The sequence below is a fragment of the Gallus gallus genome, chromosome 1, assembly GCF_016699485.2.
Source record: "Gallus gallus isolate bGalGal1 chromosome 1, bGalGal1.mat.broiler.GRCg7b, whole genome shotgun sequence".
NCBI lineage: Eukaryota > Metazoa > Chordata > Aves > Galliformes > Phasianidae > Gallus > Gallus gallus.
Window position 1 is genome coordinate 175,445,037 of NC_052532.1, and position 27,384 is coordinate 175,472,420.

At 42.2% G+C, this 27,384-nt stretch overlaps 1 protein-coding gene across 5 annotated transcripts in view; it reads right to left on the bottom strand.

The window, feature by feature from the left end:
* Nucleotides 1-27,384, bottom strand: part of MTUS2 (microtubule associated tumor suppressor candidate 2) — a 270,353-nt gene that overhangs the window by 128,576 nt on the left and 114,393 nt on the right. For all 5 annotated transcript variants that reach the window (XM_417117.7, XM_046909909.1, XM_015278698.4 and 2 more), the window contains one exon: nucleotides 19,363-19,569. In XM_417117.7, coding sequence (XP_417117.3) covers nucleotides 19,363-19,569 — 207 coding nt within the window. The remainder of the gene's footprint in view (nucleotides 1-19,362; nucleotides 19,570-27,384) is intronic.

Consider the following 27,384-nt stretch of genomic DNA (forward strand, 5'->3'; position numbering starts at 1 on the left):
CAGATGGCAGAATTGTGATCTGGCTTCTTCATATTGCAAAACAGAAAATGCTGTATTCCAGGAACATTTCATATTCACAGAAATAATTTTTCCGTCAATCTGCACTTGATTACAGTGACTGCTTTCACAGTAAGAATAGTGAATTTGGAAGAGTACACACATCATCCATGATGACAAACAGATAGTTACCATATCCAGACAGTGACAGAGTGGAACGCATCCAGATCTAAAGCAATCAATGACCATTGCTCATCTCATAGCTCAAGATAAGAAATGGCTTCAGAACAGAGACCACTTCCAGGAAATCAAAGTTTTCACACATATTAACACCAGGAAAAAGACACACAGATTGTTTTGCAGACGGTTCCTTTTTCACGTGATCTTCATCAAGATGTCACAATCACCAGTTACCAAAGGCTAACTCAACCTGTAGTATCAGAGAGCAGGACTCAGAAATAGGGCAGATTCATGTGGCTCCCCTGGATCTGATGTGCACGAACTCATAGTAGATCCACATGATCCTGCTACAGAGTCTGGGAGCTGAGACCTAAAACTTAGCTTTTTCCTTGTGCTTCACCCAAGCACTGTACTTCAAAGTGTGTTCAATACAACACATCTCAGTTGTGATAGGAATCTTTCTTTTGACAGAAAACCTACAGCCCTGCAAAATCTCAAGTGCCACAATGACAACGTACATTTATCTCCAGATGGAAGAGGGAATTATTATTGTTATCATTACTAAACTATCCCACAACAAAGTCCATCCTGTCCAAACAAGTTCCTTCCCAACCAGGTCTTTTCAGAAAATATTTAGATAGCCCTGGGCAGGTGGCTGAGTGTGCTGTAGTTTCTAACTTCATGTTATTGGTGAAACATGTTGTTTTAATGCCTCTGACAAGGTGATGCTTCATTGAGTGCATGAGCAGAACCCTGTCCCTGGCACTTACGGGCAGAGCTCCAAAGCACTTGTAGGTTCATGGCCCTGATTTTTGTTTATGGTACGTTTAAGGACATGGCTTGGTGCTACAGATGTGCTGTATATATTTCTGTTAGTTTGGAGGCCAAGATGCAGCATGGGGTTTTCAGTGCTCCTTGTGCTGGAACAAGCTGCCAACAAAGCTCAGGGTCTGTCCTTGCTCTTGTTCTGACCATATTATGATTGACTTCAAAGGTATATGGAGAGACTTGTCTCCCCTCCATAATTAATTAGATCTGAGCTTGCCCAGTTAACCATGAGTGCCCTGCTCTAACTGTGGTTTCAGAGTCAGATATGTTAAAAAGCTGTAGACTATCTGTACGTACATATTCCCACTGATCCATTCATTTTTTTCTCCATAAACCACAATTCTCCTTCCTATAGTGCAGATTATTTGCGAACTAGATTAAAGGGATCGTTCACTGCCAAAGCCTACTTATATGTGATGAAAAAGGTGTGCTTGCCCTTGACAAAAGAAATACACTTAATATTTGATCACAGGGCAGTGATATGAGAAGAGGATGATGGGACGTGTCTTCAGAGGAGGAAGTATGTGGGTACAGTATCTGGGGCTTCTATACCCTTCTATACAGCTGCACCCTCTATCAGCTGTCAGCAGACAAACACAGGTCATGTGGGCTTGCCTGCAGTGCCAAGAACCAGTACTTGTTTGGTATGGCCACCAGCATTGGATGCCTGGAAAAGAGCATATGTATTTTTTTGCTTTCTTTAACTGTCAGCGGTCCCATTTGGAATATAGAGAATGAATGCTTAATGTGACAGTCTTTCCTTAAAGACAACCACTTTAGAGGTGGTGCATTAAAATATTGACAGCTGTTGATAAATATGTACATATTTTTGCCAGTAACATAATTTTTAACAGCTTAATATAGTGGTTTCTACGATGACAAAGACTGGTGCATTTATCCCAGTAAATATATATCTATTGCTTCAGAAGAGATAACTGCTAAGCATTATATCATTCTGTATACAATCATCACTTCTTCCCTCTGTAGAACAGAAATAATTTGTAGGTAAGAGTTATACACCTGGCTTATACAAGGGGGTCCTAGCTAGTGTTACATGATAAAGAATTAAGAGACTGTAACAACTCTGAAACGCAGTTTAAACCATATTAAAACCATCACTGTAGCTCAAAGGAAGGAAAAATATTTGCTTTGTTCATAACTATAGAGAAGGTTAACACTTGAAGAAACAATTGCTTGAGTACAAAACCTCCAGGCTGCTCTTCGCCACCGCATCTGTTATCACTGAAACTTTCAGTTACTTTGACACATTTCAAAGACCTTTTAAGGGTTGAGCCAACATACCAGTTTGGCAGTCTGCAAGGCAGGGAGGTTGGGTCACACCTCTGCAAAATGAATGCCATGTGCAACACCAGACCATGCACCCACCATGGAGAATACTGCTTTGCTGAATCACAAGCAATGCTCCAAAGTCTTGAGTGTGTTTACAGGGTTCAAAAGTTATTTGGCTGAAAAAAAATGAGAGTAGCCCTTGAGAGCAGCCCTGTGGAGAAGGACTTGGGGTTCCTGGTAGACGAGAAGCGGGACATGAGCCAGCAGTGTGCGCTTGCAGTCCAGAAGGCCAACTGTGTTCTGGCCTGCCTTAAAAAAGGGGTGGCCAGCAGGGAGAGGGAGGTGATTGTGCCCCTCTACTCAGCTCTTGTGAGGCCCCATCTGGAGTACTGCGTCCAGGCCTGGGGCCCCCGGTACAGGAAGGATGTGGAGCTCTTGGAACGGGTGCAGAGGAGGGCCACTAAGATGAGCTGGATCAGAGGGCTGGAGCACCTCTCCTGCAAAGAAAGGCTGAGGGAACTGGGCTTGTTTAGCTTGGGGAAGAGAAGGCGCCAGGAAGACATCATTGTGGCCTTCCAGTACTTGAAGGGAACACATTAACAGAAGGGGGAACAGCTGTTTACGAGGGTGGATAGTGATAGGACAAGGGGGAGTGGTTTTAAACTGAAACAGGTGAGTTAGATATTAGTTAGGAAGTTAGATATAAGTTCCTAACTAAGGAATATAAGTTAGATGTTAGGAGGAAGTTTTTCACTCAGAGGGTGGTGACACACTGGAACAGGTTGCCCAAGGAGGTTGTGGATGCCCCATCCCTGCAGGCATTCAAGGCCAGGCTGGATGTGGCTCTGGGCAGCCTGGTCTGGTGGTTGGCGAACGTGCACATAGCAGGGGGGTTGAAACTTGATGGTTATTGTGGTCCTTTTCAATCCAGGACATTCTGTGAACAACTGAATCATCCTATCTCCAGTGTCTGGATACTTAAATCATGCTAAGTGCATGTTTAAGAGATTCAGTAGCACTCTTTGGGGATCTGGAATGATTTCAAATGCTGAAATATTTGTCAGGTCAAATACATACATCAATTGTTTTCAGTTATAGATTAACTGCATGTAAAATCTTTCTCTTGTGCAGCTTCAACTACAGGCAAAAATGAGGGAGTCTAACAGATGTATTTAGGACAATGAAAAAAAAAATCCCTTTTCGCAGCATGGAAATGGGACCGAAGGCTTTATTCAGGATCCTTTGAAGAAATGCCTCCTGTGTTTTTTAATCAGCAGTGTGCTGGTAGGAGTGCTGCACGTTCATAAAGCTGTACCTGTACGCCCTTCCCTGCACTGGGGTCCCTCTGGCATTGGATAGGTTAAGCAATTGCTGGTATTAAATCAGCACAGTGATTTCCAGTAGTAAGAAAATTCCTGGGTTTTAAACTATAAACTATTCCAACAGAGCTGAGGAGAAAACAAATAAATGAACTCGGGGGGGGGGGGGGGGGGGGGAAGGAAAAAAAAAAAAAGGTAAATATGTCCAAGTAATTGCAATATGATGTACAGATCAACTGAACAATTATTAGTATATTTTTAAAGCACATAGATAAGTCCGTGCTTACTCAGTGTAGCTGAGCTGGGCTGACTGTATCAGTACAGGCTGTAAAACTAAGGAAAAGGCCGAACACTTTCATGTGCCCACTACTACAGAACAGTTAAGGAGAAAAATAATTGCTGCAATTGCAGTTCATGCTGGGCAACTTCTCCGACAACTTCATTTTAGAGCTATTTGTATTTTCACTTGATTGGGCTGTTAAAGTGAGCTTGGTTGGAACACACAATGTGCCAGCTCTTCTTTTTTTTTACGTGCTCTGGTTTCCTTCACTAATCCATCAATAAGAGACGCAAACAAATTTACTCTGAACACGGCTTAAAGAGATCCTGGATGCTCACCTCCATCTATGGAAAGTTTTGAAGGTGATAGAGGAGAGAATAAAACACTCTTAGAAGTGTCGCGTCCTCAGTCTGTGAGAGAGCAGAGCCTGTGGAGTTCAGATGGGTTAAAGCTGTTCCAAGAGCAGCCAGCACATAAATAGAGGAGGCAGTACTGCATCTCACCCTTGGTAAGAAAAAGAAACACTTTCTGGGGGCAGCCCAGATGTTTTAGTGATGATAGGTGGTGCATTTCATTAGTGAAATATATATAACTAGCTCATTTTTGGGGAAACACACTCAGACACAGCAGAAAAAGTCCAAAGATGAGGAACAGAAAATCATCAGAGGTCTCTGAAAGTATGGTCTAGGGTAAAAAGCTGAAGCACTTGGATTGATTCAGTTCTACAGAAGGGAACTGAGATGAGACATGACAGCAGTCTTCAAATATGTATTAAGCAGATAGAAACAGTACTCTGCATCCTTTGTACACAGTACCAGAGAAACTGCTCTGAACTCCTGTTAGAGGAACATAGACCAGACATCACCAACGATACTCAAAAACTGAGAAGAGCAGTAGGTTTTACAAACAAGCTCGGGACCCTCCATCATTTAAACATGTTATAAACAAGAAAAAAAATCTGCACCAAATCACTTAAGCGTAGCTGCTCATACTTTGTGACAAGGGCAGCTCACGGTCCTGCCCTATTTTTAAAGGCCTTCCATCTCTGATCTCCCCGAGAAAGCTTTGTGAAATGTTTTATATACTCATTACAATTTCCTAATTGAAAAAGGTCACCGTTATCAAATATGGTCCCTTCTGCATATACTCTGCACAGACTTACAGTTCTGCACCAGTATTTCATACACACTGAGCCCACATTTCTACTTCTGTTTCATGGTCCATAAGAAAGCGCCTTCGATGTCTGACTTCTCTCTTCACTGTTCTTTGATTAGCGTGCTCTAATTGCAGTGCACGACACACTTCTCTCTTTTTCCCTACACGGTGTTAACAGGGAGACAGCTCAGCTGCCAGTCTTTCTAACAGTCACCCATAGGATTCATAGAGCTCCAAGAAACTGCCTCATAAATTAGAATATTTCTATATGGTAAATGCTAAAGACAGCTTTATAGAGATGAGGGACTATATGTATTGATCACTGCTGAGATGCTTCCATGCAAGTTCTCCTCAGCTCAGGAAGCCTGGAGGGGACAAGACTGCATCACACAGAGGCACAAATGTTCCTAAAATTTTCCCCAGGGACACAGGGCTTTCTTCCACTGGAGATGAGAGGAAATGGATAAATAAGACGCCTGTGTTTAAACACTTCAAACATGGTTCTGCAGTGTTATCATGCTTCCCCCAGTATGGTTTAGGTCAACCATCTCTTTTGGAGGACCGTTCCCACAGCTGATGGATGGTTTCCCAGCTGTGCCTCCAGGAAACACACCTGCAGGTCTCTGGGAACAGCCACACTGGGACAAAGGGCTGGAGGCATGAGGGCTCCCAGGATCCCATGTAAATCTTCTTCCAGCATGCTCTGGGATGGCTTGCACGAGAAACATGGCATGTTCACACACTGTTCACTTTTACTTTCCACAAAGCAGCATGATAATAACATTTGCCTGCCACCCAGCAATTTTCTGAAAGGAAGCCAGCAGATGTATACAGTATTCACCAAGACCTTTCAACAGGAACTGCTTCATACTGCACATACTGCCAATAAACTAACCCAAGTTTGCCCACTGAACGTGAAGGTTTCTGTGTCTAGCCATGTTATGTGGCAGCAAAAATGAAATCTGTCACCACACTTCATCACTCCAACTAACAACACAGTGCAAGGCAACTTCCACAGAACCAATGGTGCTGGCACTAAGAACACTGGGGAGATGCTCTCCATATTCAGATAATTAGTGTTCTATATGTATCTGTAACAAAAGTTACACTTCAAGTAGCTAGTAATCAATTGTGTAATGTTTTCTTAGAGTTGTAGAATAATTCTGAGTTGGAAGTGGCCCACAAAGACCCCTGGAATGGAATGGGTGCTGGGATCACCCCAGATGAGCCATCCCTGCCCATCTCTCAGCACCACCATATTGCTATTAAACTTCTTGTACCCTTTTATAAACTTCTTTGAATTGCTGTATGCAAAACCACTTAATCACCAGCACAATACTGCAAAGATAGAAGCAGAGCAAAATACTGAAACCCGCCAGCCCTCAACACATGAACAGTAAGTTCTATAAGATGACTCGTTACTGCATCTTTGCTAAAATGTTGTCATCCTTGAACAGTTTGAAATATAATAAGCAGAATTTAGATTGCTGAGAAACAGAAATCCAGTGTCAACTGTGGCACGTTTATCTCCCCACCCCGAGTCTGCAAGCTAAGGTTAAAGAAAAGTTGAATTTAAATAAGTTTATTCTAAGCAAAACCAAAATGCTGCAAATAAAATATCACTCGATAGCCAGGAATACACACTACATAATGCAAAACATAAAATACACTAAGTGCTGTACCATCCGAGCTGTCAGGGATTTATTTGACTCTGCTGTACTTCTGCATCTTAACACTTACTCTCGAGGCACATTTGTATTAGTATTATCGGGTCTAACACCAAGCCAAGGGCACTGACTGAGAAAGGGGAGACCGTTTGGTCACAGCCTCATCCTGCTCACACCTCTGAGCACTGCAGCTGCACGAGATGAGACGCCAGCAGATAGCAGCACCGTGTGGGCTCCTCTCTCCACATCAGGCAGAGGAAGCATGTCTGTGGCATCAGCAGCTTGTTAGCCACAGGCAAAATTTATGCACACTCAATCTGTGGGGCTAATTTGATCAGGCACATTATCTGCTGCAATCAGTCTGCTCAGCCCCAGCTGCCAACATGAGACAGCAGCACATCCAGCCTTGCTCCAAAGTAATTCAGGACATGGCTGTGAGCAATAGGAGGACTTTGCCATGGAGGCAGAAGCTGCAGAAGGTTCAGAAGGCTGTGTCTGGAGATAGCCTTGATGTCTTTACAATTCTGGGGGAAAATGTCTCAAACTCCAGTGGAGCTTCCTTCCCCTACAAATGTCCCTCCAAAACACCTTTACAATGCAGTAAGCATTCCAGCAAGCAGGCAGTAGTTTCCAGGCAGTGTTATCAAAGTTAATCACATACACATTTCATTTGTTAATTACAAACTGCAGATAAGCAGGGTAAAGCTTTGCTTCTGCTGCAGTGAAGACAAATGTTGTCACAATTCCTACTTTAGCTCCAGTCTTCCAAACCAGATGCATCACCAGGAATGTGCACAGCAGCTGAGGAGCAGCACCAACAGGACAGTCCCTTGTCTAATAGCATGAGGCAAAGCAGCAGAATGGAGACAGCATAACCAAGACGTTGAAAGAGGGAACATGGTGTATTTTAGGAGACTGATTAATCCAAATGTAAGACCATATAGTAAGATCACAGAATGAATCATAGAATCATAGAATGGGCTGGGTTGAAAAGGACCTCAAATATCATCTGGTTTCAACCCCCTGCCATGGGCAGGGTCGCCAACCACTAGACCAGGCTGCCCAGAGCCACATCCAGCCTGGCCTTGAATGCCTCCAGGGATGGGGCATCCACAACCTCATATAAAGCACGGTAGTTGTGTTTCTTCCGTGATCAGACACCTCCACATGTATACTCCATATGGGAAAGCACAGAGCTAATGATGAACAGAGCACGGGGCTCTGAATGGGACTTAACAGATTTATTCAGGGTGTATGTAGATTCTGGCAAATATACTAGGGTCACTACTGACAACAGAGAGGAAAAGAGGATGAAGGAGAAGCTCTCTGCCTCTTGTATCAGACCAAGTGAAGGCAATGCCAATCATTCTTCTGATAAAGAAATACTTTTCATCTATTGCCCAAATTAGAAGTGTATAAATACGGACAAGGGGCAATTCTACAATTACTGCATGGCTCCTGTATCATAAAGCTGTTGGAGGAAGTTTTGCCCTCCTCCAGGCCAAGAACCTGTGACATTCTGCCCTCACCCCTGTCAGAGCTGGGCACGAGCATGCCACTTTGCTTCATCTTGGCCACACAGAGCCCACAGCTCAGGGCAGGAGCTGGCTGGTGACAGCTGGCAGGACACCAGTTAGGAATGGCTTCCCAGCTATCTTAACCAATCTAAAAGAAAATAAAAATGACATGATTACACATCTGAGAACACTCTGACTGTAGGCCTCATGAAAACGCCTGTCTGTTTTAAGACGTATCAATCTTGGGTGTTTTAGACAAGGTTTAATGGGTTTTTTAACACGATAGCTGGCGTGCCCTGAAGTGGGGAACAGAAAATTAATCCCAGCTGCAAATTGTTCAGCCTGACAGTCAATAGTTTGATCTTCCAGCTGTGACTGATAGCAAGCTTACATGACTTAGCAAGCTGCTTCGGGACTTTGCTCAATTAATCTGATTTTTTTTTATCTGCATCTATTTTTAATTCACACAACATGTAGAGCACAGTTTGGGAGCACAGACCATTCCCAAAGCTTCCCACCACCATTGCTGAACTCCAGCATCCCTCCTCCACAGGGTCACTGGTAAACCACAGAACTCAGCATGTTTCTTACAGCAGATTAACAAAGGAGTGGAACTGACCTGCGTGCCTGAGAGTTTCTTAGCATCAGCTATCCTTTATTCACCATCCCCAGATGTGTTTAAAAACCATTTGGATGTGGTGCTCAGGGACGTGATTTAGCGGAGGATTGTTAGAAGTAGGGTAGTATGGTTGGGTTGTGGTTGGACTCGATGATCCTTAAGGTCTTTTCCAACCTGAGCAATTCTATGATTCTATGATTCTATTATATTTTTTACATTCTCTCATGCATCTTACTTTCAAGTTTAAGCTTTTTCGAACTACATATTACACACGTTCGGAACTTACCAGCTCTTGCTGCCTTTGGATGGCATACAGAGACTGTGATGCTACCTCTTATTCTTCCTACTTTCCCACACGGCTTGACAGTGTACAGGCCTGTTCTGTATCTAAAATTACGAGCTGTGACAAGTGATAAATACCCTAATTCTAAAAAGCTATTGTGTACCTCTGAGACAATTAAAATTCCTTAGATACCTAGCTGCAGTACATAATACGTTTAGTCAACATTAGAACATGTCAGAGAAGGAATGTTTTATCCCAGCACCTACCTAAAAATAGGCCTTCAGTTTAAATAAATGATTGCAATAATGTTCACTGGGAAATCCCCTTTCCTCAGATTACAAAAGTAATATTAGTTCACTAGATCACCTCATGTTCTGCAGCAGGAACTGAGCGGAGGCTTATAAAAAGTTCCAAATAAATTACGTATTCTTTTTAAGAAGAAAAATACTGGTTAAAAACCACTAATTCCTTGGTTTACTGTATTGCTTCTCTTTCGGAGAGATGACTACCAATTCTTTGCCAATTAGAAACAATTTTCTTTCTTTGTTGCTAGTTTAATTAAGGAGTATCACGGAGTTTGTCTTCCTTGAGAAGACTGCTCTAAAAAAGAAAACAAAAAGAGAAGACCAACACCATGATGAGCTGGAGAAAGGTCCGCAGCATGCAAGAACTATCTGACCTGGGCTCATCTGAGCAGAGAAGCTGTGGATGTCCCATCCCTGGTGGTGTTTTAAAGCCAGGTTGGATGCGGCCATGCCTCCACTTGTCAGTCTCATGTCCAAGGGTCTGAACATTTGCTAGCCACTGGTGGCTAACGTTTTGTGATAACTGCCACCCAGGAGGAAAACACTGGGCAATTGTTTCCATTTTATTCAGCTTCATGTTCTTTGTGTCAGTTTATTGTCTTCTTTTCTGCCAGAGCTGATTTCACTGATGTCAGACCTCAGTCAACTTTCTTCTAGCATTTATCTTAGGAGATCCCAAATGGAAAGACTGTGGTCTTGCACCTGTAGCAAGACAAAGAACTGCAATGCCTGTAGCTGTTTCCAGCCTCATGTAATCTTACACAGGCCTCTAGGGATCGCCACGAAGCAAGCCAGAAGGGAATGCTACTTGAGCTGCAATTGTTAAGTTCTTGGATCACAACTTAACCGACTTGTGGCAATAGTGAAAGCTGCAGAAGATGCTACTTCTTTTTACTGCAGGTATTCTCAAGAGTACCTGTAAGCTTACATCAATGACCTCGATTTTAACCTGTACGGACTAGGTGAGTGTGATGGAAAAAATGACACGGGTGAGACTCCGGCCCAACCTCTAGATGGGAAAAGGTTTTGGTCTATAAATAGCACTGCGCTCTCCTGGCTGTAACACTTCTCTTGCTACTAAATCAGAATGCACAAGTACTCTGCAGGACTCATAATGGGATCAAAGATTAGAAACTTCTTTGAAGTTTGTCTTCCTTTGCTCCTCTATTAATACATACCTGTACTAATCCATCATGGTTCTCCTAAGCTAATCAGTTACTCTTGATCCCCAAAAGGGACAAGTGCACACACCTTTTTTCACATCCTTATTTATTTCTGTTCATTAGCCACACTTCATTTTGCAAGGGCATAACATTATGTTAATTGATTTTCTGTACACTGTGAAGAGGCCAGCTCTGTCTTCTGAAACCATGTGGGCTAAATATGATTAGTTGGTAATATTTGCAGTACTTTTCACTTTGGTCCTGTTTACTCCTGGTCAGGCACACCATGGATTGAACTGTGTGCATGATGATTTCATAATATTTCACCTTGGACAACAGCTGTTCATAATATGACTGCAATGAGAGTACCTCAGCCTCACTTCTTTGATTTGGCCCTTCTTGAAAGAGACCAAAGACTCACTCAACATCAGGGTCTTTTGCTCCTTGTTTAGGGAAATAAAGATGGGTGATGGAACAGCTTCACTGATGCTAAGGAAAAATTATACACAGAATCATAGTATCATAGAGTGGGTTGAAAAGGACCACAGTGATCATCTAATTTCAACCCCCCTGCTATGTGCACGTTCGCCAACCACCAGACCAGGCTGCCCAGAGCCACATCCAGCCTGGCCTTGAATGCCTCCAGGGATGGGGCATCCACAGCCTCCTTGGGCAACCTGTTCCAGTGCATTACCACCCTCTGGGTGAAAAACTTCCTCCTAATATTTAATCTAAACCTCCCCTGTCCCAGTTTAAAACCACTCCCCCTTGTCCTATTACTATCCACCCTCATAAACAACTGTTCCCCTTCTGTTTATATGCTCCCTTCAAATACTGGATGGCCACAAAGAGTTCTCCCCAGAGCCTTCTCTTCTCCAAGCTAAACATGCCCAGTTCCCTCAACCTTTCTCCATAGGAGAGGTGCTCCAGCCCTCTGATCATCATGGGGAAATGCTATTTCAAAAATCATTTTTGAACATTCCCTAATTCCAAACTGTGACATATGTATTTCTTTGTCTCACCATGACTTAAAATTGGCTCATAATTGCTACATCAAACTTCTTGCATCTCTAAATCAATGCTTATTTCCTAACTCTATTAAATAAATAAATAAATAAATAAATAAAAGCGTACCATCAAGAAGTGTGTAATGATTTTTGTCACTGACAGTGATTAGTTTAATTGGGCACTTGTTTGACTTGTGCATTTTAAAGCCAGAGTCTCCCACTGTGCTCAGTGCCTCTGATCTCATGGACAATACAAAAGGCAGGATTCAACCAGATGCAGTATGCAGTGCTTTTTGGTGAAGCGTCTTTTCAGATTTGAATGTATCTAGATTTCCACAGTCTTGAATTTCAGAGAGTACAAAAACTGAAGACGAAGTCTATGAAATACGTGGGTGAGAGCTGCCTCCAGGAACAAGTCCCAGTAGTTAGATAACCTGAGTTAACCCTGTCTAAGTATTGATTTAGACAACATAATCATAATAAGTGAGAGAGGCAGGCTGAAGAACAAACGCTTTTCAAAAGTCCTGGCAAAGAACTACTTCATTAGTAGGAGACTATAAAGATTTTTAACTGAGATTCCATTAGAAGGAAGATCAGTGTAGAAAGGAAAAAATTAGAAGAAAGAAATTGAAGAGCTCTCTCTTCTTCAAAACTGCATTTCTTCATTTTTCTTAGGGCTAAAATAGGAGATTAATCCATTCCAATAAATGTCCACCACGTCCACTTCTAAAAGACCATTTGCCCCCCTCATCAGATAGAATAAGAAGATTAGAATATGGAAAGGAGACGATTAATGGCGAGTTTTCTGGTCTTCAGAGGCGTTTTAATTTGGAAGTGACAGATATATTCCAGCTGCTGCCTTTGTATTTTGGAAAGGTCATTTTCAGTGCTTCTGCAGTGAGTGCTGTCGCTCCCCAGCAGGACGTGTGCTGTGCCGGTCCCTGCTGCGGGCTCTGAGCTTCTCCCCATACCAGAAAGTGGCGCTCCATCGGCAGCTCCCTTTTAACACTGGCTGCAGAGGGTAGCGGCCTCCTGTCCCCCCCAGCATCACTCTCAGAGGGCACTGCCTTCCTGCTTTCTGAATGTCAGACGTTTTAGAAAATCAGATTTGGATACTGAAAAATCGCTATTTTAGACGTGGCACTGATTTCTTTGTATCCTTCTGTTAACTGCATGAAGCCTACTATAGTGCAAGAAGAAAAGCAGTGAGGACTTCCTACTAACCAAAGCATCCCGGGAACAACCACAGGACAACTTTCAGATTAAGAAAGAGCTGATAAACAGTACAAGAGTACCTAAACAGGCTGTCCCTGCATTCAAGAGATCGACCAACAAACCAAGCTCAACCATCCTTTGGGATCCCTTCCAACTCAGGATATTCTAAGCTGCCAGCAATCCCCACGGAGACAAACAAAGGAGGTGGTTTGGGTGCCCGTGACAGAAATAACCTAACCATGAGGTGATGCACTTCCTTCTCCAGGGAAACTGGTGCCCAGCGGCCTGGGTGCAGTGCCTTGAACTGCTTTTTGCCCTCTGGAGCTTAAACACTAAGAGTCACAGTGACTAAATTAGGTGCTTGCAATCAGTCAAATAATCCTGTGTGGAAGCGGGCCAGGAAAGAGGATTTGTCACTACCCTCTTCCTTGTCACTCCATTATCCACTACCTGTGTAACCATTTGCAGCCTCCCACCCCTTTTTACTGTCGGGAAAAGTGAGGCGGTTCCTTTAGGTCACTTTTGAAAAGTCAGCCAGAAATAAATGCCAAACGTTGGAACCAGAAATGCCAAGTCTGAGCCAGGACAATTTTAGCACACAAGCATCTCAAGAAGGGCCTTCTTCTAAAAATGCAGATTTCATATGGGATAACAAACATTGTGATTAAGCACTCTGCTGAGCTGGCAGCAGAGCTCGGCAAAACGTTTCAACTGTTTCTTGCTCATAAAAAGAACAGACTTTGCAGAACTGAATATTGTGGTTTTCTGGGGGGGGGGGGGTTGACACATTTTTCAGCTCAGAAGAGGAATATGTGCAGCCTCCCCCAAAATGCTTCACGTTGCTGTCTACATCTAAAAGCAGTTCTGCGTTTTCAAGGCAGCCCAATCTTCCTGCCTCTACTGCTGCACTGTGGTGGGAAGAGTGGTGCAGATCCCAACCCTGTGGTACTGCTTCACTCACTCAGAGTGCAGTGAAAGAGGTAACGGTGTAAACAGGAAAACCATTACCTAAACGATTTAAGTATTATCACACTTAAAGTACTTTCAGAGTCACCACTGAAATTAATGGACAATTTATACTTCATCGCTATCGTTTGCGTCTTTGCAAACACAGGGAAACTACTGAGCCTACGCTTCCACAGCCTCTGTTGAAGGCTTTTTTCACAGCTGTGACAACAGAAGTATGAAAAGTAAATGCTGGAATTCTGGAAGGCAGCTAAAATGTCTTTTCAGTCCTTTCTCTTCCTGGCTGACATATTGCACTTTTCCAGATGCTTTGCTCACAAAGCTGAAAATCCCTACTCAATACTGTTCTATTTTAGTTCCATTCAGAGTATGGTGATGGTATAAAGTGACCTTCCATAAAAATGGTAATATCAGAACAAGATCAAAAGGAAAAAAATTGACTTTGCTGTGAAGAAAAATGAACATAAAATCAGTCACAGAAATGTCGTTGAGATGTGTCTTCACAGAGGAAAATATTTGTATTTACTCACTTGTGCTTTTGAGAAAAATGTGCACATCCATCCACCATGTCATGGTTGTGAAGGTTGTACCCTTTCAGAGGCAATTAGCCATCTATTCCAGGCTTATACGCTCACTTCAGTTTCCTCATTGCTCCACCCACCTGAATCCGACGTACTTTGACATTTTCTCTTATTAGAATGCAAACTCAGCATTTAGAAAAGCCAAACACTGAAAGGCCCCAAACCAGTCTGAAATCTATTTGTTAAAGAACGGATTGTGGAAGTTCACTCAAAACCCAGTTTTTTATTTCTATAATTTTAAACAAACAAGTAGCTGTCATGAGACACTCATTCAAATCTTCAAATCTTCATCACCATTTTCCTGCTCCATCTGAAAAGAAATTACTTCAGCGCTCAGAACGGTGGCAAGATATTGAACAGCATTACAGCTTTTAGCCTAGCACTCTGCCAGAGAGAAATTGTCTCTTACAACACACTATTATTCTATCTTAAGAATCTTAAGCAACGTGGCTTTCATCACTTGAGTTGAAAGGTTATTTAGCAGGATAGTAGACCTTATGACTAAGAAGTATTTCCTGATATTATAGCTACATCTTTCCATTTCCAAAACTCATAGCAGTTATCATACTTCAACTCATTCTAAGTAATCCTTCTTTCATCCAGTGCTCCAGAAATGAAAATGTTCCATGGTGCTTAATGAGGTGTTTCCCATGTGATGCCTGCAGCACCTAACAGTCTATTCTGCTGTACATAGAAGTAATTATGTGGGAGACCACCAATGAGTGGTGTTCCTCAAAGGGTCTGTATTGGCACCAGTATTATTTAACAGCTTCATTGATGATGTGGGCAGTGGAATTGAGTGTACCCACAGGAAGTTTGCAGGTAACACCAAGCTGAGTAGTACAATTGACATGCTGGAGGGAAAGGATGCCATGCAGAAGGATCTGAACAGATGTGAGAGGTGGGCCTGTTTGAAACTCATGTAGTTCAGCAAGGCCAAGGGCAAGGTGCTGCAGTTGGCTGGGGGCAATCCCAAGTGTCAATAAAGGCTGAGTGAGGAGTGGATTGATATCAGCCCTGCAGAGGACTTGACAGTACTGGGGGTATTGGAAGAAAAACTGAAGGTGAGTTGGAAATATGTACCCTCAACACAGAAAGTCAACAGTCCTTTGGGCTGCATCAGAAGAGGGGTGGCTAGCAGGATGAGGGAGGAAATTGACCTCCTGATGAAGCCCCATTGGGAGTACTGCGTCCAACCTGGGGCCCCCAGCACAAGAAAGATGCAGACCTGTTGTAAAGGGTCCAGAGGAGGGCCACGAAGATGTTCTGAGGGCTGATGCACCTCTCCTGTGAAGACAGGCTGAGGGAGCTGGGCTTCATGGACTTTGGCTGCCTTGCATGTACAGCATGTAAGCACTTGAAAGTGGATTTCAAATGACCAAATGGAGCAGTGACCCTGGACTGCAGGTCAGCTCCCTGACCCAGAAGCTGGTGGCAGGCTGGCTGGGCTGGATGCCAAAGATGCCCCTGCAGCTCACACTCCACAGCACAGGACCTCCTAGGAGCAGAGCCCCATTACAGCTGGTGGCATGGCTGTTGAAATCGGTCTGTTATCAGTGAACAGCAGCTCCGCTTATACCCATACCCCAGGGGTAAGAGTCCAAGAAAGAGCAGAAAGCAAGCAGGCAAGTGCTGCATAGCCTGCCCTGTCCCTACCATGGGAAAAGAGCACAGTCCTGCCACTGCAAATCTGCTTAATTGAGTCAGTAAGAACATGCAAGCTATTGCCAGGAAGAGTCAGCTGAACAGCAAAGCACAGCCTCTGCTATATCTATCCTTTCTATTCTCAGAGTGGTCAAGGGAAGAGGAGGAATCTGGCTAAGAACAAAGCTGCTGCATCAAAGTGCCATTAACAAATTTCCCCATAGCACAAATATCACATCTCCTTACTCTAAACAAGTGCAGTTTTACTCTCTAGATGGCATTTCGTCAGTATTAGTATGCCAAAATGAGATGCTGCTTGGGATTTCTGAAAAGAAATGTAACTGTCACGAGTTTAGGAAGAGCTAACACCATGAGACATGAGGCAGGGGAGAGAAAAGAAAGCACAGGACCTCTTCAAGAACCACCATTTCCCATAAAACACTCTGCCCCCAGAACAAACCTATGTTTTCCTCCCACCCAGTAAAAGCCATCTGCTTTTCAGAAACCTACAGTACATAGTGATTATTTTTATGGCATATATAAGACCTTGAGGTGAGCCCCATCATTTTCAAGTGGCAGGCCCTCTATTTATAACATATGAGGGGCTGTAAGATATTTTCAATTACTTCTGTCTCACTGACACACAGAGATGCTGCTACAATAGGAAATTGTGTTATCACAGATCTTTGAAGATTTCTGAAGTTGGATCATTTTGCATTTTCTACCCCACTGAGCTAGGAAATTAACAGTAAAACTTTACCCTGCCCTCTACTAAGCCTGATTTAGTCAAAGACATGATCTCAGGTAGTAACTACAGATTCAGCTGTTTATTTAATTGAAATGAAACCATTCTTCCACCAGACGAAGGAAAGAAATAATATGTTATGCCAGACTCCTGAGTCAATAATTCTTCCTACATTCATTCTTCAGCTACTTTCTGAGTGTGCTGAAGTGCATGCTGATCTGTGCTAATAAGCTGCAGTAGAATGGAAGGCAATGATTTGGTGCTCCTTGAGTGTTGGGTACCTAATTTAACTCTTGCTGGCTCATAAACTGCAATTGGAAAAGAGATGATACAGTTTCACACTGATAACTAAGTCAGCGGTAAGAAAACAACTTTTTTTTCTATCATATGTGAAAGAAAGCTGTTCTAACAGCAGTGATTAGAGTCATAGAATGATAGAATCATAGAATCACTCAGGTTGGAAAAGACCTTAAAGATCATCGAGTCCAACCATGACCTAACCATACTGCCCTAACTAACAGCCCTCCGCTAAATCATGTCCCTGAGCACCAGTGGGAGTCGTGTTGCCTTTAATACAAAGAAAATGGTTTGATGGATTCTTGTATGATGACTTACCCAAGGGCAAATGTTCTGAATACAGGATCCCCTTGGAAAAACCTTTTTTTCCCCTCTCAACCCCATCCAGGAGGAAGCACTATCAATTTGGAGTTAAAGACAAATTATCCACTTGGAATTAAAGACAAAATCGTTGTGAAATCTGTGCCAGGAAGGAGTGGACGTCACAAACCACACTAGAGAGGACCCTCTGGAGGTGCTCACTCTCTTGCTCTCCCATGGAGTGGAGAGAAATTGGATGACTGCTCAGATGAGCTACGCAACATGTGTGCAAAAGTAGAAATGACAGGTCCCAGTTTTCATCAGGTGACAGGCTGAGCTTGTTTCTGCATGAATTTATACAAGCAGAACAATTCCTCTGGGTAATTTTCATATCTTTCCAGAAATGTTCTTGCACAAGTTGGTCATGAACTCTTAATCTTAATGATGAAGATGGTTAGCATACTCAACTAAGTGGACTGGAATAACACGTATGCATCAAATACTTCCACATCCTTTCCATATTCAGATTTTAAGGATTTAATGTACAAAAACAATACAGAAATACACCAGGACATACAAACGAAATCAGCTTCTTTTAAGATGAATAAAGAGTCAAATGTAGCTTTCTGGGTCTCAGATGACTGGTGCTTCTTTTGCAGTTTTTGAACTGAAATCAAATGACTGATTCCACAGATGAGAGCATTTTCCTTTTACAGAACTCTCAAGTGCATGAACCTGTATACATCAACTGTGGTCAAGGATAGTGTTATGACTACATGTGGTGTTTTTTTTCAGATTCACACCACAAATTGGTAGACATCAACATTTCTTCCAGAGATATCGCTTAGATCTATCAGAAATGAGGTAATTCTATCCTCAACAATGTCTTGGTGTAATTAAAGACACACAGTGTACCACCAGCTAAAAAGAAATGCTATCCGAAGACCTAAACATAGGGTGAAAATGCAAAGCAAAAGAGATAGACTACTCTGTAAGTACAGCTCATCAGGCGATAAATTGAAATGAGCAATCAGTCCAACAGTAAAACGATATAAGTGTATGTTTGGGAACACTGAAAAAGTCAGAGCTCCCTGGACACATCAGTCTCCTGCATTTCAATGATCCCGTATAAAAGAGAAAAGAGAAAATCCTTGGGGTGTTCTTCTCATTTTGCTTATTGTCATTCATTTTGAATTAATACAAACATGGAAAGATTGGAAAGATTTTGGAGCCTGCAGCATCTTGTCTCCTGTGGCACTTTATGTCACCTGCTCCCCTGTCTGCACTCCTCCCGGGCTGATAACACTTGCTTTGATATTGACACAGTTCAGGCTCAATCTGGTCTTCAAAGACAGAAAAGGGGCGTGCAAATCCCTCAGTCTCCCTTTCTGCTCCAAGCCCAAGGCACGCAAACACTTCCCAAGGACTGCACACTCCAGCGGGCATTACTTTCTACTTAACAGAATTAATGGTTGTTACAGAAAATAGGATTTGAAAAGACATTTCAGCCATAGGATCTTTCCAAGTCTGGAAATGAGACAATAGCCACGATAACACTGCTGATCCCATTTTGTACCTCCGGCATTATACCATCAATTTTGTAAACCAAGTTTATTACTCTGCATGTTAAGGGACAGAAAGAAGTGGATGAGGACAACTGTTGTTCATTTTAGATGCTCGGTATTCAAAACTGTTCATGGCTGCAATGCGCTTAGCAAATACAGTTCACTGTGATTATTTACTCACTTTAGTTGTACAAAGGGATATTTTACAAACACACACACACACACACACACACAAAAAAAAAATAGAAATATGCTTCAGGCTCACCCTTAGAGCAGTTTTCTCTCATACAGGGAAACCAGCTACTATGTTAACGTACAACTCAGTGGCACAGAAATGATTAGTGAGCACTGCAGAGATTAAATTAGTCCTTGTATGCAAACTCCAGTCTGGACAATCCTTTTTATACACCCCAAAAAGAAGGCGACTTTTTAGACTTACGGTTGGTTGTCCTGCTTTGATCACTGTGAGCGCTGTCATTTGACTGGTTGCTGGAGACGGAGGATACGCTTGAGCTCCTGACAAAACCAAATGCTGCCAGCTTGGCTGCTGGCAACCGCGAGTAACCTGGAGGGCGAAGTGCAGACGGACACGGCTTGGGGAGATTTGACTTTGCAGCATTTGGACACGGGACTTTCTTAAGATCAACTGAAAGAAAGAGAAAGAAAGAACTTTAATCAAACAAGCTCATCTGGGACATACTAAATATTGCCAAATAAAACTTGGTCTGAAGACTGAATAGAAGTTTTAAGGGCTGCTCAAAAACTGCAGTGGTGTCATACTCTTTGCTCCACTAAAAAGTAATTCTCTGCCACAATTAAAGGCTGCAGTACTTTTTAAAGTGTGAAGTGCAGCAAGAGCCCGTGATGCATGAAGTCAAAATTCCAGCAGAGTAATGTAGTTCAAGTCCACTACTTTCTTAAAAATACCTTCTTTTATGCTGTATCATTTTCTACTTCTACATTTCTTATGGGTCAATTAAAAGAAAGTCACACTCAGACAAACACTCTATACTTAGCCTCACTTTTGGAAGCTATTGCAGAATGCCAGTGAATCTCCTCAAGGACACAGGACTTTGCATTTCATCAAAGAAAATACTTCTTTGAAGTCTTTCTTTCAAATTTTGCTAAAAGAAAATGCCCTCCTCTTGCACCAAGCCCAGAAACAAGGACATGTCCTGCGAAGTTTACTTTTTTTAACACTCCACTAGCCATTTCCACTGATGGCCTTCCCAAGTCTCAGACAACTGCCAATAGGGGGCTTACAGAGGATGGAGTTAGGCAACAACAAGAGTTTGGCTACCATGTCTGCTCTGGTAGTGCCAGCTGGGCACCTCTCTCTGTTTTATGTCCTCCTAACCCATATCCTGCTGTTCTTGTTTAGGCAAACTTTTCTAGGCAAATCCAGAAGATGGGTCTCAAAGGTCACAACCGTCCTAATGAAAGGACTGAAGGTTGAGTCTGGCTGGTTGAGTGTGTTAGAAGAGAAGGCAGCATTACAACTGTCAACATACTTGGTCAGAAAAGTCCACAAAGTCAACTTTCTGTTCCCATTTGGGGAACACTTTTCATGCATCGTCCTGATGTATACTTCAAAGGATGCAGCAAACATTAATTATATAAAGGAAAAGTAGAAATTAACCACACAGTAAGAATCTAGTCTTCACATTATTACACTATTTAATTCTTTTGTAAACTATGTAGGTCAAAGCCTTATTAATTTTAATGAAGCATTACACTTTGATGAGAGTTTATAGAAAACAAGACTAACTCCTTTGAGTAGAAAAATGTTATGGGGATTTTGAAAGATAGTTATGTGCCTCATGACAGTAACAACACTAATCTTTTTTTTTTCAACAGAACTAACTCTTTTCTTTTGAAATTGCAATAGCTGTAACATCAAGCAAAGAAAAAAAAGTTTGGTTTTCCTATAAAACACATCCCGCAAAAGACATTAGAAAATGCTCCTTGCTCAATAAACAAAATAATTTCTATACGTAGGTTGCTCTGAAAGTAATGCATTCTGTTTAATTCCACGGAAACTAAAATGGATACAAAAAGGCCATTAACACTGTTTGAGAGAGTAAATTCTCAGCTACAAAACACTACAACTTAGTCACCACCATTAGCTACACATCAGCCACACAAAGGCTGTGGATGTAGTCTACCTGGCTTTTAATAAAGTCTATGACTGTCTCCTGCTTCTGCTGGAGAAGCTGGCATCCCATGGTTTCGATGGGTACATGCTTTGCTGGTTGGATGGCTGGGCCCGCAGAGTGGTGGTGATGGGCTGACAGTTGGACAAGATGATCTTAGTGGTCTTTTCCAATCTTGGTGATTCTATGATTCTATTTGAGTGTCTTCATACAATGTGGGACTGAGGTCAGTTCATGCCAGTGTTGCACTGGTGGTAGCCCCCTGATGTGAAGCAAACAGGAGGATCTGTGGCAAACCTTGCATCTCTGTCCATGGAAGGGGGTGTTGGACCTGAATGATCTCTGAGGTCCCTGCCAACCTGAGCCATTCTTTGATTCTTTACTTTAAGCAGAGCAATGAACCTACCCAGGTCAGTGGCAGAAGGGAAAAACCATGGGGTTGTCCTCTGTGGGTTTTGCAGGCTTCAAAAAAATGTGCGACTAGACCTGCTTTATGCAAGTGGAGAGACGAGATTCCTAAGAATGACTGGAAATTGATCTGAAGGGAGAAATCTTCCCACTTTAGAGAAAAAAAGGTCTAAATCACAGATTTCCTGCAGCAGAATAGGAGAAAATCCACTGTGGCGAGAGGGAAAGTGGTTAGAAATGGTTTTGTTTAAAAGCAATTTGAAATGTGAACTAGGAACCTGAGGTTCACCTGAGACTCCCTCATCCTCAGCTTAACTGTGGAGACACCTGGACTGAGTCCCCAGGCTGTCCCCTCTCTGCACTACTGTGTGACCATGTGCCTACAGCCAGTGCTGTGCTGAGCACCGCAGGATGAGCGTGGAAGCACAAGCACGGTCACTGAACAAGAAATTGCTTAAAACTAGGCTGAGAGATGGGGCTATTCGCCTGGAGAAGAGAAGGCTGTGGGGAGACCTTAGAGAGGCCTTTCAGTATCTCAAGGGGAGCTGTAAGCAAGAAGGGGACAGACTCTTCAGCAGGGTCTGTTGTGATAGAACAAAGGGAAATGGTTTCAAAATAAAAGAGAGGAACTTCAGATTGGATGTAAGGAGGAAGTTTTTTACAGTAAGGGTGGTGAGGCACTGGCACAGGATGCCCAGAGAGGTGATGGACGCCCCATCCCTGGAAATACCCAAGGTCAGGCTGGATGGGGCTCTGAGCACCTGATGGAGCTGTAGGTGTCCCTGCTCATTGTCGGGAGGCTGGACTAGATGGCCTTTAAAGGTGCCTTTCAACTCAAACAATTCTACAATTCTAGGCATTTAGTGACAAACTCAGCACCTTGCAGCACCAGAAAACGCCTACCTATCTCCACCTTTTCTTTGAATTCATTCTCTTAGATCTGCACAAATGATTTGTAGTGTTACTCACTCATCTGTGCTTATGGACTTTTCAGTTTATGACTTCAATTCAAATTTCCCCTGAACTAACCAAATTCTGTATCTTGAACTCATGGTCAACCTTAAGTTATTTTTCACTCCTTTTCTTCATAATCCAGCTCTTCCGTACCACAAGGACCTGGGGGCAGAACATTATCCTTATCAGGGATGCACTCAAATCCTTAAAGCTGTCAGTTTGTGTCTTTCTACTCGCTAAAACACACGAGGTGTCAGCCTTGTGCACCCATTTTCTTTCTAAATACCATCAAGTTCTAAGGTGAGTATTCTTTCTATCTCTTAGAAGAATCAAAACACTCCTGCAAACATGGTCTGAAAGTTCAAAACATAAGTTATATTAATGAGAAGTTTTCATCGTAATAAAAATCTGCCAAAATAAGCTAAAAAAATTGCCAAATATCTTTCCAGTTGCCTCACTGCCTGAAGCTAATTATGGAATTAAGTGCTGTTGTCTGTGTGGCACACAAGTCATTTTCTGTGACACCTCAAACTCTTCCCATCTAGGAACATGAAAACACTTTGAGGTAGAAACTGATTGGCACAAAAGAGATGCGTCTGTGAGCCTTAAGAAGAGGCTGAGCGAGGCGTCTGCATCTGCACTGCACACGGATCACATCTCCATGCACATGTATAGCTAATGAGCAACTTTAATGTGACTTCTCCGTGAAAGCTGAAATAGCTTTTAGCTAAAATAAATGAAAAGTTATAGGAATGAATTACGCATATGTGCTCATATGAGGAAAAGTAGCAGTTCAAGAGTTCAGCTCCACTTGTGATTCAGGATCTATTCTACGCCTTTGCCTTCTTGGTGGGGTTTGCTGTTGTTGTGTTCTCCCCCCCCTTTTTTTTTTTTTTGGATGAACATTTCCCTGCAAACTTCATTCATTAGACACAGTTTGCTCTCAGGGAGCATATTTTCTTTTAGATGGTGCTCTGATCATTATCCTCGGTTCGTAGCAGGGAATCCAGGGCAAAGAAGCTACCTGCGATTTTGCTTAACTCGTCAGAGATAACACAAGCAGTTTTTCCAGGCACCTCAGAGTCAACTCAAACTTTGATATCTTCAGAGTTTAAAACCAAATCTTCCAAATCAGAGACCGATTCTGTTCCCAGCATCTTTGTGGTTTCCCGGTTATTGACAAATGATTTTTCTTTGAAAAAGAATGGAGGAAAGAGGCCTCAAAACAGGGATTCGTTATCTACACCTTAAAACAGAGGTTTTACACCAGTGTGCAGATGGTGCCTGGCTCTCCTGATGCTCCCTTATCTAAATGTCACCAAACATGGGGCAGTCCAAAGACAAAAGAGTTGTCACTGCTGAACATCAGTGAAATCCTGATCAGCCAGGCTACTGTTACATGGCAAGAAATGCTCAGCATCTCCAGCTTCAGATTCAAACACCCCAAAAAGCTGCTCTGTGCCTACTGTGGGGTGTGAAGAGGTGGCACATGGCCAACTCTTGAGCCTGGTGATGATGCCCTTCGCAAGATGCCAATGAAGAGCGGTGTGTTTCCCTTTGAGCACGTAATTCTTCTTTATATTGAGTGCCAGCTGAAACTGCTGTAGATTAGCAGAAGCCAGAGAATATTTTCGTTTCTGAATTCTCCCCTTGTCACCTCTCATCTACACAAATTAAGTTTGCCAGCTCCAACTGAAGTCTTGTAAGTACTGCAAACCTCAAAAATAATCATTCAGCTGGAGCAGCAGCAGTGGAATAATTCAGGAAGTAACCTGAAACTCCTTTCCTATCACCAAACCTCACGTACTCGTTCAGGTATCACGTATTCCTGAGACTCGACACAAAACCAAAACTGAAATCCTATCAGGAAAAAGCTGTAGACACACCAGCATTACCGATGAAATCCATGATACATATTTGCAAATACAGAAATGAACAAATATATTTGTGTGTGCCTGAGTAAATAAAAAACATTGCTGTCCTGATGCATACATAAAATGAATCTTTAACAAGAGTTGATTTATTTAGAAATGAAAGGAACTGCTAGACCCCCAGGACTGGCAAATTTAATACACAGAGAGGTAATAAGGAAACAAGATTTCATTAACTTGCTCTTTGAAAAAAAATTACCATAAATACTACTGAAAAAAATGCAGTAAAGTTTTAATGATGAGATCTCTGTTGTACTGTTTGAAATTAGACATTAATGCCATTAAAATAATCAGCTAATGAATGTAAATCCTGACAGGTTTGCTCCAAGTCTTCATAACCAAGGAAAAGATATGCATAATTTATAAGTTATAGACACAGTATTCTTCAATGCTTGTTTTGAATTACAATTTTCTCATAGAAAGAGCAGAGTCAACATAAAATAAACAAATGTTCAGCTTTCAGACATCTAATATACCCTTAAACACACCCCATTTTAAGGACTTTCTATCTCACCTATGATATACAATGCTTTTTCTTACAAGTCAGACCGCTTGCTGGACCCACTCAACATAAAGCATGGCCTAAACAGCAGCACTGGTCAGGAAGGAACCCACAGCCACGGGCAGTGCGTGCGCCCTATGTCCTACAGATGAAGAACGACCACTGCCCCACTCACATTTTACGCATTACACTTGGAGAACTGTAGGATCATTTACTATTATTTTACTTCCTACCTGGCATGCCTTAAAACTAGCAAAACCCTCAGAGGTAGCACTTGCAGTCTACCACAGCTGCTCAGGGATTGAATTTATCAATTAGAGTCAGCTTTATGAATGTAAGCATTATACGCGGGCCAAACCACTCAGCTTATCAGCGCTGCTTAAGCAGACTGCTACATTATGAAACGCATGGCAGAGGGGATTAAATCCTCATTATGAGGCACGGGCTCTGTTCTCAATACTGTGCTATGGCAATTTTTGTTTAAAGAGCCCCAGTGGTACCTTGCACTTTGTCACTGGATGGCAAATGGCTAGATCCCTGTTTCCATTACCTCAAGGTAGGACTGAAATCACTGGGATTAAAAACTGGATTAAAAGCTCAGGACTGAACTGCAAGAGATGCTGATTAGCATTCTTGAAGATAGGGCTGGTATCCTTGAGAAAAATATACGGCCTCCAGCTGCTTTCAATGCAGTTCACTCCACAATATCCAAAAACCAAGGGTCTTACCAGCACCACTACCAACACACTGACTATATGCTCATGCATTTTTTTCCTTGCATTTGTAAATATGAATACACCTAATCTGCATTTAATCCTGTTTCTGAAATACAGCATCAAAAACAATATATCAGATTAAAGTTTAATACCACAACGAACTGCCAAATTAGAGGAAAGTGGTTGATAAAAAGCTGAAAATGGTGTTGAGTACATTAACATCACTAGTTTGACATGACCCATATGGCCTGCGTAGGTATGAGCATGCCTTGCTGATACTACAGGTTAATGCTGTTAACACCAGCCCTGCTCTGAGCCCCTCTGTGCAGCCCCATGCTGGCTTTGGGGCTGCCCTCCCACCCAGCCTCCCTCCTTCTCCTACTTCAGTTCCATCTGCTGTCACCTGAACCTTTTTCATGGGCAACTCGTTGTTCTTAAAAGGAATTATTAAAGATGAAAAGACTGATATGCTGGTTTAAAAAGTTAGATGCCGATGAAAGATTAAGTCATTTGAGATGTACATGTCAAAAGATTTGAACAAAGGCAAGGTGATTAGAAGCTAATCTCAAGTTTGTAAGTGGGAAATAACATGCCAAAACTAAAATAATGTAACATAACTGATAAAAGAAATCAGAAATACAAGAAAGATCAATATGGGAGGCAATAAATCATCACAAAGCAATGCAAAGTACTTTGCAACAGAACAAGATATTGCAGAAAAGATTAGACATGCTTTTCATCTCACGAGGAAAACAGAAAGTGAGATGCCAGAAATGAAAACATACGTGTCCTGGGGCGGACACTGAAAAACTGGAGACATTAGCAGCTTCTCCAGAACAAGTCTTGGGCAATTTAAAATCAATAAAAGCAATTAGAGTCCGCAGACCAGATGAAGCAAACTTTGGGATACTGAAGGACATGGCAGGCAAATTATTGGACTACTATGAGTTATCTTTAATAGCTTCTTTGAAACAGTGAGGTATCAATAGGCTGGAGCGAAACAAACAAAATAACTGTTGTAGGAAGGAAACTGCAGGGAGCTATGGACTAAATTTGACCTCCAGAGCAGACAAGGTCCAAGAAACAATCAGTGATAAGATTCCCAAATACCCCAGCTGTTGAGAAGTAGGAAAACTTCAGGAAATGGGAACTGCAATGGAATAGGAATGGATTGCTACTGCAGTTTCCTACATGCTTCTCATTCACTGGAATTTTTAAAGATGGGATTACAGATGATAAATAGGACAGATAGGCTGACAGAGTTTAGATTTTTGAATGTCGGTATAGGAAGATGGCAAATTAATACATATACAGCTCTCTATAGATTAAAAATGGCTAGAGAAAGTTATGCCTGCAATAATCAATGATAATTACACTGGATGAATGAAAATCAGGGCAATATTCATTTCTGAAGAGTAGAAAAGTGACTGTATTCATTAGTAGGACCTGTTTGTATATTCCTCTCATTTCTACCGAACTTCCTTCTGTTATGCAAGAGCTTACCTGAGTTGTATCCTAAACTAGCAGCCTCTCGCACTTCCAATTAAATGGAAAATGTCATCCAGTTGTTCTCTGCACCTGTATTCCTACATTCCATGCTGACTGCACTCAATTTAGAGGGCTAAACTGATATCTACTACTTAGTGCATAATCTTGTAGCATCTGAGAAGTCACACAGCAGAGCTTGATCAGCTTCTGCTAATAGCATCAATGCAGATAAACTCCAGATACAAAGTCAAATAGTAAAGGACAGTGGCAAGGTCTTGTGTTACAGAGAACCTTGATTTGCTGATAAAT